This window comes from Chenopodium album, chromosome 24 (assembly GCF_948465745.1).
Source record: "Chenopodium album chromosome 24, dcCheAlbu1.1, whole genome shotgun sequence".
NCBI classification, from domain to species: Eukaryota; Viridiplantae; Streptophyta; class Magnoliopsida; order Caryophyllales; family Amaranthaceae; genus Chenopodium; species Chenopodium album.
Genome location: NC_137857.1, coordinates 36,418,055 through 36,430,549, shown reverse-complemented (window position 1 = coordinate 36,430,549; position 12,495 = coordinate 36,418,055). Strand labels below are relative to the sequence as shown.

Below are 12,495 nucleotides of genomic sequence, written 5' to 3'. Positions count from 1 at the left end.
TCCAACTAACCCTATCATATGCCTTATTCATATCCAGCTTCAGAGCACCATAAAAACGCTTGCGTGCCTTGGAAGCATTCATAAAAGACATAACCTCATGAGCTAATAAGGCGTTATCCGACATAAGCCTTCCGGGGACAAAGGCATTCTGAAAATCAGAAACCAAGGAGGGAAGAACCTGACGTAACCTAGCGGTAAGGCATTTGGCGATCCATTTATAAAGAACATTACACAACCCGATAGGGCGAAACTGAGAGACTGACTCCGGATTGTCCACCTTGGGGAGGAGAACAAGAAAAGTACGGTTCCAGTCCTTGAGCATAAACCCATGAGCAAAGAAGTACTGGACCGCTTTTATGACAAATGAGCCCACATCTTGCCAATGCATTTTAAAGAATGCCGAAGAAAACCCATCCGGGCCCGGAGTTTTGTTGTCTTCAATGGCAAACATAGCAGTCCGGATCTCGTCAGCAGAAAAAGGGACAAGAAGAAATTGCTGTTGAGTTGGGGAAAGGGAGGGCATATGTAACTGATCCCACCAGGAATCCTCTGGAACATCACAGGAATGACGAGGAGTGTAAAGATCTTTGTAGAATGAAAGCACTAAAGATCTAACACCCACTGGATCTGAAATCCAGCCGCCTTCACTATTCTGAAGACAATGAATTACATTTCTGCAACGCCGAGCTTGAACTAAGGAGAAAAGGGTCTTGGAGTGTAATGACGAGGAGTGCATGCATCAATCTTATTATGGTATATATATCATATGAGTATATGACGATTATTTTCTAGCTTTATGACAACTGTTAATTTAAGGATTAGACCCTGAACTAACATAGTCCTAAATGTAAAACAAAATACGAGTAGTAGCTTAGCCTAATAACTTATAAGAACTCCGTGTAAGGTCACTCGAAGGATCAGAGACTATACAAAAATCATATTCAAAGCATATTTTAACACTAATTAACCCTTCTATACGCGTTGATCAAACATTAACCAATCAAATAATCTTATGTACAGAAGTAATTAAAACAACCTACGTGCAAGTACTAAGTTTAGTTTAATTAATACTCGTACAATATGATTTTCATGCATCAAAACCCAAAATTATCGTACAATCTGTTACCAGCTGTTCGTTATCTCTCAATGCTAGCTTGCTACTTACTAGTTCCTCTCTGACTTTGCGTTGTTTTTTGGATTAACATGTAGTAGTAATTAAATGATTGGATCCAAATTCTAATTAAATAAATTAAAACAATGGCTTTTAGGAATTAGTGTCTATAATTAAAACCCTCTACTCGTGCGGGTAAGAGAAGCACGTGATAAATCACATGAGTGCGCACGTTTGTGTCAGAAGACCAGCTAGATTTAGCCACCATCTTAGTGGGCTTAATTTGCTCTTAACCATGTTATAATACGCGAGGGACGGCGGAATTAATATACATAATTATTTTACGATAATATATGTTATGTTTGTATGTGCATAAATATCATAAATTAAGTTGTATGATTAATATTTGCTAACAATCTTGGTCATCTATGTATTGGATACATCAAAATAATTATATGGTATGAACTTTTAGGTGTACGGAGTTATAAGATTATTAATGCTTACATTATCCCATGTTCATAGAAGTAACACTTTAATCAATAATATGAATAAAACAATAAGATGGGTGTATATATTTATTGTCTTGTGCATATTGATGGTATATGATGAGTTGATTACATTTCATTTTGGGTTGTAATCAAATTAGTGAAGTTCGCATTCAATGATATGATCATCAAGTGGACTTGTTTAGGGCTAATGTCGAGCTAATAATCAAGCTTATGGTGATGCTTAGCAAATGTACATTTGAATAATTGAATTTGTTGTAAGGTGTTTGTGCTCAAAGTTTGTCTCCATCGCGTAATGTGTTGTCCATTAGCTCTTTCTTGTTAAATCAATCTACTTTCGGACCATTACATGAATCCTACGAGTAAATTAAATTTTACATCAAATTCTAGTATGGATTTGTAGATTGAAATTATATATTATCTCAGTTTCGTAGTATGTGCAGCAAAGCTAAAGGATATTAGATATATATAAAAAAAAATCTTTAATTATAAATCAAAAGAAACAGACCAGACGTTTAAACTTAACTATTTCAGATAAAATGTATTTAAACAAATTTGAACTTCCACTCCTGTATGCAATAGAGTAAGAAATTATTACAAATAAAGATATGAGTTATGATTGTTAGTTAATTTACTTTTTCTAATTGTACTTTTTAATATAATTGAGGGGTAAATTTGGGATGACACAATAAACAAATAAGAAAATTGAAGGAATTATTCAAGACTTTTGAGGTGACAAGTGCGTACTCGATCGAAAACAAAGGAGGTCCGATTGACCCAAAATTAGTTGTTGGAGAATAAAAATTGAAATGATGATCAAGTAGCTAGCTAGTAAAACAGTAGTATTAGCAATGTTGATAATACTAATACACAGTATTACCCCTATCTTATCCTTTAACACAATCATGCAACCTATTATTTTCATTTCATATCACAACTCTATTAATCTTTATGTATACAATGTCGGTAGTATTAGTCTTGGACTTCCCATCACATTATTATTTCGTCAACATTAATACGAGTACATTATTGTGATCATATATTAAGTTATAGAGTATTCACAATGGCTAGCTACATGTACATGTAACTTTGGTTGCCACATCACAAATCTCGAAGCTATATGATTTAAGCTACAATCTCTACATGATTTATTGCTTATAATCCCCAGTGACATACCGTTTATTACACTTGTACATCATGCATGCATAAAATGATACTTAGCTTGTTGGTACTAATGAAGAAGTATGTTGATATACTGCCACTATTAGATATTAGTTGCAACTTGAGGGTATTATTTGTGACATATAAAGTATTTCAAAATTACAACTAATATTTAACGGAGCTAGTAAAATGATACCATATAAACACAATTCAATTTAGTACATCATGTTGGTATAAAGAAAAATGAACATAAAACGATGTCTTACAATTATAGATTACAATTTATTACCCCGTACATTTTTTTAAAGGGTTTTGCTATATGCATAAGAATCAACAATTTCATATCATTAATTCTATTTTTCTTGTTCGAAAGGGTAATATACATTTTTTTCGAACTTCCATCCTCCACCACGTCATTTCCTTATTAGCTCACCACCGATGTATTTTTCCCCCTTTTGATTTAGGGTTAAGGACTTAAGGGTCTCCTATTCTACAAGCGGCCATCACTACTCATGCCTAGAAAAACTCTCAGTTTTATTATGGTGATAAATAACACGAGAAGGATTTTTTAAGAAATAAAATATCACAAGTTTTCAAAAGTTATAATATATAGTTTAGAATTTACGCATATTTAAAAAATTTCAAAAGTTATAATAGTTCTCAGTCTACGCAATATATAAAATATTGCTTATCTAGTTGGCTTCATACCATGCAACAAATCAAGTAAGGGTATGTTCTGATTTATTGAGTTGAACTGAATTAAACTGAAGTGAACTAAACTGATATTAAGCTGAAAATAATAGGCCATAACAATTAGTAGTTTCATAAACTTTCTTCTAAAGTGTTACCCAAATAAGCCTTGATGAATAATTTGTTAAAGTTACAATAAACTAAATCACCCATAATAGTAAAACTTGCACATTAAAACACAACTACAATTCCCACATTAAAATGTTAATTAATAAATTTTTAATCCATATTTTTACTTTTTTTGCTATTATACACCAATCAGTGATTGAAAATGAGGAATCCACAATCACTCTTCACTCCCATTCCTTTTGGTTTCTTTTGGGCTCTTGGAATGCTTCAAAGATTCAATTAAAAGTTAACCCAATTTCATTTTCTTATTTTAATTTCTCCAAATTCACAGGTAGATTGATTCTGATATGCAGATCTCAGCTTCCATTAACCTTTTTTTTCTCTCTCTTACGTCACTAATCACCACCTTCATATTGGGTTCCTATTGCTACTATATAAATCAACTTTCATCCTCTCCTTTTTTCTCTCCCCATTTAAAATTGCTTGTCTCCTCACAATTCTACATGTCTCTCCTTCTACCTCCATTCTGATTTTGTTTGTTATCGAGGGTGTATCCCACTCGATAATCTAGAGTCTATTAGATTCCAACTAATTCAAACTTAATTCGAGTTTTCACATACCCTTATTGAGGTAAATTCACTCTATATAAATCATTTTTGTTGTGATTTTATTTTTTCAACGCCCAAGTACAAAGCACTTAGTGCGCTAGGTACAACTACTGCTTCTCCTCTCCTCTCCTCATTGTAGGTCCATCACCTTTTCTAATTTCCTGCTATTTTCTACGGAGTATTGATTATTGATATGGTTTTGGCCATTTTCCCCTTTTTTCATTATTAGCCCTTTTTCTCTCTCTTTCTCCTAATTGGTTTTCTTTCATTGAAATTTATCCAATTGGGTTGTTTTTTCGTTTTTTAATTTCCCTTTTCCCTCAATTTTAAAAGCATTTATTTTTGGTGGGTTTTCAATAATTTTTGAAATGGATTGAAAAATATGCAAAACCCCATCAGATTTGCATAAAATTAAAAACTAAAAAAAAAAAATCAATTTTGTGATAAATTTCAAATTTTTTTGTGGGATTTTCAATAATTTCATAGATGGGTGTAAAGAAGAGCAAAGACCCATCAAATTTGGCCCCAAAAATCTCATCTTTCCCGGATGAAGTGCTGGAAAAAGTTCTGGGTATGTTAGAATCTCACAAAGACAGAAGTTCAGTTTCATTAGTTTGCAAAGATTGGTATAATGCTGAGAGGTGGAGCAGAACCCATGTTTTTATTGGGAATTGTTATTCTGTAACACCTGAAATTGTTGCCAGAAGATTCCCAAAAATTAAGAGTGTAATCTTGAAAGGAAAACCCAGATTTTCAGATTTTAATTTGGTGCCTGAAAATTGGGGGGCTGATATTCATCCATGGCTTCTTTGCTTTGCTAAAGCTTACCCTTTTTTGGAGGAATTAAGGTTGAAGAGGATGTGTCTTACTGATGAAAGTTTGGAGTTTTTGGCTTTGTCTTTCCCTAATTTTAAGAGGATTTCTCTTCTTAGCTGTGATGGGTTCAGTACTGATGGTCTTGCTGCTCTTGCCACTCACTGCAAGTATGTATATTTTAATTTAAGTATTACCCATTTTGATGATTTTTACTGCCCTTTTGTTATGCATTTTGTTATATGTGGCAAATTTGGTTTGATATGTTGTGGGTGTTTGTTTAATTTTTGCTTGATTGATTGTGTGGTTCAAATGATTAATAAATTAGAGATTTGGGGTCTTGAATTGGTGTATATATTTGTGAAAAATATCATGTTTTTGGTACATTTAGTCCTGAATCTTTTTTATGTATAAAAATGTTGGAAGAAAATTGTATATCCGGAGTGTTATTACGAAGTTGGGTTTGTAATGGACGCCAAATCTTGTGTTAGATGGTCTCACGAGGTCGTATTAGGTACTCAAATGGAAAGGGATTGAGTGTTTATCTTTTGCTTTCAATGGTATTGTGATGTATATGGACTGACATTATTGGTGAGTTAAAGATGTTTTGGATCCTTTTCAATTCTATTCCCTACATTGGTTGATATGACATTTGCCTTAATTAGTGATAATCAGTTGTCGCTTTTAATGTCATTGTCCTCATTAATATTGTTAGCAAGAGCCATTAAAACCACATGTTATCAGTCCATCAAATTAAGGGCTTAGCTTTTCTCCAAAAAAAAAAATTAAGGGCTTAGCTTTCTTCCTTACTCATTCTCCTAATCTCCTCCACCCCCAAAAAAGATTAAAAAAAAGTACAATTTTCAGAAAAAATCCTCCTTTTCTTCTGTAGCTTAGTGACTGTTTGTGGCTTATGTTTGCTTGTTTCATGCCTACCTAATGATCAACTAAAGATTGTGAACTTTACGTAATGAGTATTAAAAGAAATTTAGATTTATTTCTCGCAATGTGTACACTATTTAGATTGGGGAATTGAGTGCCCTTTTTGTGGGCTAATCTTATCTTTGAAATTATCTCTAATAGCAAGAATTCAACATACCTAACATAGTTGATATCAAATTAGGGTTAAAAGAATGTTGTGGGGTTATATAATTTCGGCATACGTTGGGATTTGCCAAATAATCTTTCATTGTATTGCCAGTAGCTCATAATTTTACCTCTTATATAGTTGCCTTTTAAAGCCTGTAGTTGGGGCTACATCTAAATACACGTTTTAAACAAGTTGATGGCAACCAATTAATTAAGTAATAATGTATAAGTGTATAACTGATTTATGTTGTAATGCAATGGTTGGTCTTCACATGCTTCTGAAACGGAAGCGCCAATCAAAGCCTAATGGTTGTATAAATGACGAGAAAATTTACAATTAAAGTAGGAACAATTTCCATCTTATTCTGTAGCAAACATTGTGGTACTCTTGCTTGCATGTTATTAGTTACATTGATGATTATGATGTCTTCTCCTTTGGACCATAACTCTGGGAACTTTATGGTTTTTGTTTCTTTTGAAGCTCTAATTCCATTATGTGCTCTTTGGCACTTCACCTAGCTAGCTTATGTGTAAACTCTACAAGAAAGCAGAAACGAAACATGCGAAACCTAATGTTCCTATTTATTCTTGTTAGCATTTGATTGTTGATTCTTGATTGAAAAATGTCTTACTTTTAGCCATTTTAGCTTTTCATTAGAGGGCTTTGTAGTGATAGTCCTGATAACATTACCAAATATGTGGCCTGTTGTCCCTTATTTGAGTGCCATTGTTCTCTTATATTCCATCTTTTATTGTGTTTACGGCATCGCCTAGAGGCACAAGACTACTCCATAGTCCTATACTCCTGTGGATGAATTGCTGCAAAAATTAGTTGCCTAGGGTGTTTGGCTTTCAAAGTTTCATTTTTATTCATTATTTATATTTTTCCTCAGTTTTGATTTGTATTATAGATTTTCACCTTGTCTGCTCAAGTGTCTACTCTTCTGCTGTCTTTCTGAAATTCAGCATTGCATAGTGGAGTTAGCTTCATTAATCAAATTATAACCTTTTTCTTTCTTTTTTTTTTCCTTTTTTTTTTTTTTTTTTTTTTTTTGCCAGGAACTTAGTTGAGCTCGACATTCAGGAAAATGGAATTGATGACCGCAGTGGCTGTTGGTTGAGTTGCTTTCCTGAAAATTTTACTTCATTGGAAATTCTAAATTTCTCCAATCTTCATTCAGAAATCTGCTTTCCGTCCCTTGAGAGACTAGTAGCTAGGTGTAAATCTTTAAAGGTCTTGAAGGTGAACCGATCTGTGAACCTGGAGCAGCTACTGAGGTTGCTTACTCATGCTCCTCGGTTGACACAGCTAGGCACAGGTGCCTTCTCACAGGAGCTCCAGCCAGCTCAGTATTCTAGTCTTGAGAGCGTGTTTAACAACTATCACAGTCTTCAAACTATCTCTGGTTTATATGAAGCTAATCCACTCTATCTGCCTATTCTCTATCCTGCTTGCTCAGGAGTAACATTTTTGAATTTGAGCGATGCACCTTTACAATGTGATGATCTTGCTCAGCTTCTTGGTAACTGTCCGAATCTCCGACGGCTTTGGGTAGGCATCTAAATCCTTTTTCTAACGTGAGACAAGATGTTTATTACTTGCACAGATTAACGATCAAATTAGCTGCTCTTTCAAAATATATTTGCTCGAATGATCTCCACATTGTTTTGTTTATTGGATGCAGTGCTTGATTTATTCATACATTAACATGAACTTGATTCTTCTAAAGCAATGAAAAGTCTTGTCTTTGATGCACTTATGTTGCCTTTCATCATTGATGATCACATTTGCGGTTTGATTGGTTTGATAAATGATCGAATACCAGTGTAATGAAACTAATGATCACATAAAAGTGACTGAATGTTGAATATACTTGCTATGTGTAAGCCATTTACTGGTTTCTATAGTTGCTAGCATTAAACAGGAAGATTTTTTTGCCAAATTTTAGCTTCTAGTCTAGTATAGAAAACATTAAAAATACAAGATGTTAATAGTTTGCGAGGCAGAGTTGAGGTTATTGCCAGAGTTCAAAATGCATTAGAAAGAAGCTTTAATCATTTGTGGCATATTTTTTTTCTATTTAATGGCTTATTGATAATAGTTTACATCTGAGTCTGAACCAAGTATTAATTAGTGGTAAATGAGCGATGACTAGGTTTGCAATCCTGTAAAGATTGAATTTAAGTTTGCACCTTTGTTAAGTTTAAACTTGTAGATTCGGCCATATAATACTATATCTTACTTGCTAGTCTGTAGTAATGAATGATTTTGTCTCTTCTGAGATATATTTGTTTTCTCACAACATTTTGTGATAGCTTTTACATATCCAAACAATATTTACTGTCTGTCTTTTACATTGAGTTTCTCAATGCCTTTTCTGATTAAATTAAATAGGCATTGAACTGGTATTGATCTTGCTGCATGTATTTGGGTTCTAACTTCTAAAATTGCATCCTTTTGTTTTAGGTGCTGGACACTGTTGGTGATAAAGGTCTGGAAGCTGTTGGGTCCAGCTGCCCTTTGCTTGAGGAACTCAGGGTATTCCCTGCAAACCCATTCGATGCTGAAGTAGTCCATGGGGTAACAGAATCTGGTTTTGTTGCGGTGTCTTATGGATGCCCTAAGCTCCACTACGTTCTCTACTTCTGTCGGCAGATGACAAATGCCGCTGTAGCAACGATTGTGAAAAACTGCCCTGATTTTACTCATTTTCGCCTCTGCATAATGAATCCAGGTGAACCAGACCACTTGACTGATGAATCTATGGATGAAGCTTTTGGTTCAGTGGTAAAGTCATGTAAGAAGCTCAGAAGACTTGCACTCTCCGGATTATTGACTGATTTAACATTTGAATATATTGGCAAATATGCCAAGAACTTGGAGACACTTTCTGTGGCTTTTGCTGGAAGTAGTGACTTGGCAATGCAATGTGTTCTAGCTGGCTGTCCTAAGCTGAGACGGCTTGAAATAAGGGATTGTCCCTTTGGTAATAATGCTCTTCTTTCAGGGTTGGAGAAGTATGAATCTATGAGATCTCTTTGGATGTCGGCTTGCAATGTCACAATGAATGCCTGTAGGCTGTTGGCAAAAGAAATGCCTAGGTTGAATGTTGAGGTCATAATGGATGACGAAGTCAACAATGACTTTCAAGCTAGTAAAGTTTATGTTTATCGTACTGTTGCAGGACCCAGAAAAGATGCCCCTCCTTTTGTTCTCACTTTTTGATTTGATGCTTTGGTAAGTATTCATCTCTTTATTATTTATTACTTGTATGTTATTTTATGGCAAGAATTTACTCTCGTAGTTTTGACAACTAGGTAGATATGTAAAGTGACATGAAAAGTTTTGATATATCCCTACGAAAATGTTTTTTTTTTTAAATTTTTTTATTTATTTAAATGTTCAACTTCAATCTACCAAAAGTTCGATCAGTACCGAAACCCCCTAAAACTTCTTATAAAGTTGATCAATGATTTTATTTATTTATTTTTTCCATGTGCCTATTCTGAACTTTATTGGTCCTATAGATAGATATTTTGCTGATACGATGGTATAATTTGCTCACTGGAGTCCAGTGAAAGCTGTCTTTTTGTTCATATGAAATACTAATACTCCGAACTGTTTGGATCTCACTCTATGATTCTGGCTAATGCTAAAATTTGTGTTTGCTCTTGCTAAACTCTGTCGGCTCATTTTACACTGTGTTCTCTGGTCCATGAATCACTAGGGTTTTAAGATTTGAAATTCTTCTTTCGCTTGTGGCTAATGAGCCTTTATGTTGTGTCAAGATTGCACTTGCATATAATTAATTAGTTTTCTTGAACATATGTTGCAGGGTGAAGTTTTAGAATGGCGGCGGAGAGAAAGATAGATAACTAAAACATGATGACAGCTGCAACCTATGTTGCTTCGCCTCGTTGACAAGGATCACAGATGGTCACATCTAAGGGTTGGACCAGACATTATGGAGGGTCTAAATCTGTTTCTGGTCTGATCTGGAGTATTTATCAAGCTTGGCATGAGGTGCAGGTGTCCATGTAGTCATGTAAGTACCTGTAATTGTAACAAAAAAAACTTCCCCAGTAACATCAGCTGTCAATTGCTGGAAATAATTGGAATAACTCTAGAAACACATCTTTGTGAAGCGACAAAGCTTGTATATGGAAGGAGCTCACTACAACCCTGTAAGAGATGATGGCGTTAGTTCATCAACACCAGGAAAACAGGAGGTTATGATGGATCATATTCTGCATATACTTTGTATGAATCTAATCCTGTAGAGTGACTTCTGCCTGTTTCAATCATTGTATTCCGCTCGTGCATGGCACGGTGTACATTCATAGCTTCTAAGAGCTTGCTAGCAACAGGATCTGTCAGATGTTGTAATTGTTGTATTCCTGTACTTGGAATTTGGGAAAAATTTTATTTGAAATGTCCCTGAGTTCACTTGATTAACATGCAGAATTTTTATTAGATGTGCTCATGTGCTTGCTTAGTAATGCAAATCCATGCTAAAACATGATGAACACTTAATGCCTTATGTATCAACTATCAACGTAAATGAAACAATTCAATGCAGACACCCACACTACAAAAGGTAACTATTATGTTCCCGTATCTCAATAGCGATACACAGGCCGCTGGTTGGCTATGACATATACCACATTTTTAACCTTTGTGCAACACTGCAACATATACCTCCATCTAGCCCTCCTGCACACTGCCGTGAGAGCATCAAAAGCATGCATGTATAACAAAGCTGTTGTAGCGCTGCTTTGGACTTAAGCTTCCGAGGCTGAACTATATCTGTTGTTAAACTGTAATAGGTTATGATTTTAGTTAAGATCCTACGCTAGAAATGATAGTAGTAATTTCATTTATCTAAGTTATATCTGAAAACTTCAAGATTAGATATAAACAAATTTACACATCCCCACTTAAACTCAACACGGTTGGAAATTTGGAATTAATAAAGGAAGCAAAGAAGTAGTTCAACATTTTCGGGCCTTGGGCTTTATTTTGAACAAACACACAACAACGAATGAAATGGGCAACTATGGTTCTAAACATGTCCAAGTACTAAAGTTTTCGCTTTGACACCAAAGCTAGTATGTTATTTAACCCAAGCCCCACAAATATAAGAAAGAAAAACACCACAGTTACAAGATTGGTGAGTAATCAAGGCAAAGGTCGAATGCTCGAATGTGATTTACACCACGGCCCAATGAATGAGTTGAATCTTGTTTACATCACTATTTAATAATTATAAATTAATGGCTCTGTAAAGACGTGTTTTAAAACAAAATAGTAGATAACTAAATACTTACATTTAAAGTCATGTCTTAAAACTGTATAAAGTCAAATGAAACAACCTGTAAGGAATGAAGGAAGAATAACATTTACAATGAGGTTGAATCCCCTGCAACTCTGCGAAGTCTAAATGTATTAAATCTACTTAAAATAAAATAATAAAAAAATTAATCTATCCTTGAACATGCAAGATGAATAATACAATCGGAAGAATTAGCCTGCATTTTTAAAATTTATTTTTAATCTTGCATTCAAGTACTCCTTGAGACCTTGACAGTTGGTAGTTGGAATACAACAGAAAAATTAGTGACAATTGATCCACTTGCCTAGTTGACTTACTTAAGCCTTGTTCTTTTGAGTTGTATTGAGTTAAACTGAATTTACTGTAAACGAAAAAATGAACTAAGTTGAATTGAACTTAATTGAATTGATCAAAATAAATTCAAAAGAACAAGACCTTCACACTAGTAATTTAAGAAGTATGTGATGATCACTGAGGCTGATCTAACGATTGGTTCTATTACTTCACATCAAACAATGATTAACACATATCAGTAGTAAAGGACTATACCTACTATCAATTGGTTTAACATGAAATTTAAGAAGTCTAGGTGTGTGATTAAGACTTTCTTACAACATGTGTTTTAATAGCCTGATAAAATATTTATACCACACAGTGTACCATCCCAATTCTTAATTAGGGTGGAGCCGATTGTAACGAGATGCACATCTTAAAAACTATTTACATATTCGATTGCATTCCCATCATAGTTTTTCCAACTAATTAAGTAATCATGTATATCACCTCAATCCTTAATTAGGGTGGGTGTGATTGTCATGAGCTATGCATTTAAGGCTAGTAGTTAACAAAAGTTCTTTCAACGCAATTTAATTAAATTAACCTCACTCATACACATTATAAGAAAACTTCTAGCCATATGAAAGCTAAGCCAAGTTCATGCAATACTTGTTTTCAAAATGTTCTACACAAAAATTTATTTCCCCTTCATTTGAGAATACACATGTGACCATTACAAAAGAAAATTATGGATATGAGCACACACAAGACTCAATCTA

General features: G+C 34.2%; 1 protein-coding gene across 2 annotated transcripts; it reads left to right on the top strand.

Moving 5' to 3' along the window:
* Positions 1-3,824: 3,824 nt before the first annotated feature.
* On the top strand, positions 3,825-10,580 carry LOC145611587 (protein TRANSPORT INHIBITOR RESPONSE 1-like). 2 transcript variants are annotated; one of them, XR_014106411.1, is made up of 5 exons: positions 3,825-5,188; positions 7,167-7,659; positions 8,575-9,345; positions 9,944-10,153; positions 10,254-10,580. XR_014106411.1 is itself a non-coding variant. In XM_081666926.1 (4 exons), the coding sequence occupies exons 1-3, from the start codon at positions 4,692-4,694 to the stop codon at positions 9,331-9,333; spliced, it is 1,749 nt and encodes a 582-aa protein (XP_081523052.1). In that variant the 5' UTR covers positions 3,825-4,691; the 3' UTR covers positions 9,334-9,345; positions 9,944-10,579. The 2 variants fall into 2 exon arrangements, 1 of the variants encoding a protein (XP_081523052.1); XM_081666926.1 differs by having other exon boundaries at positions 9,944-10,579.
* The last annotated feature ends 1,915 nt before the right edge of the window (positions 10,581-12,495 follow it).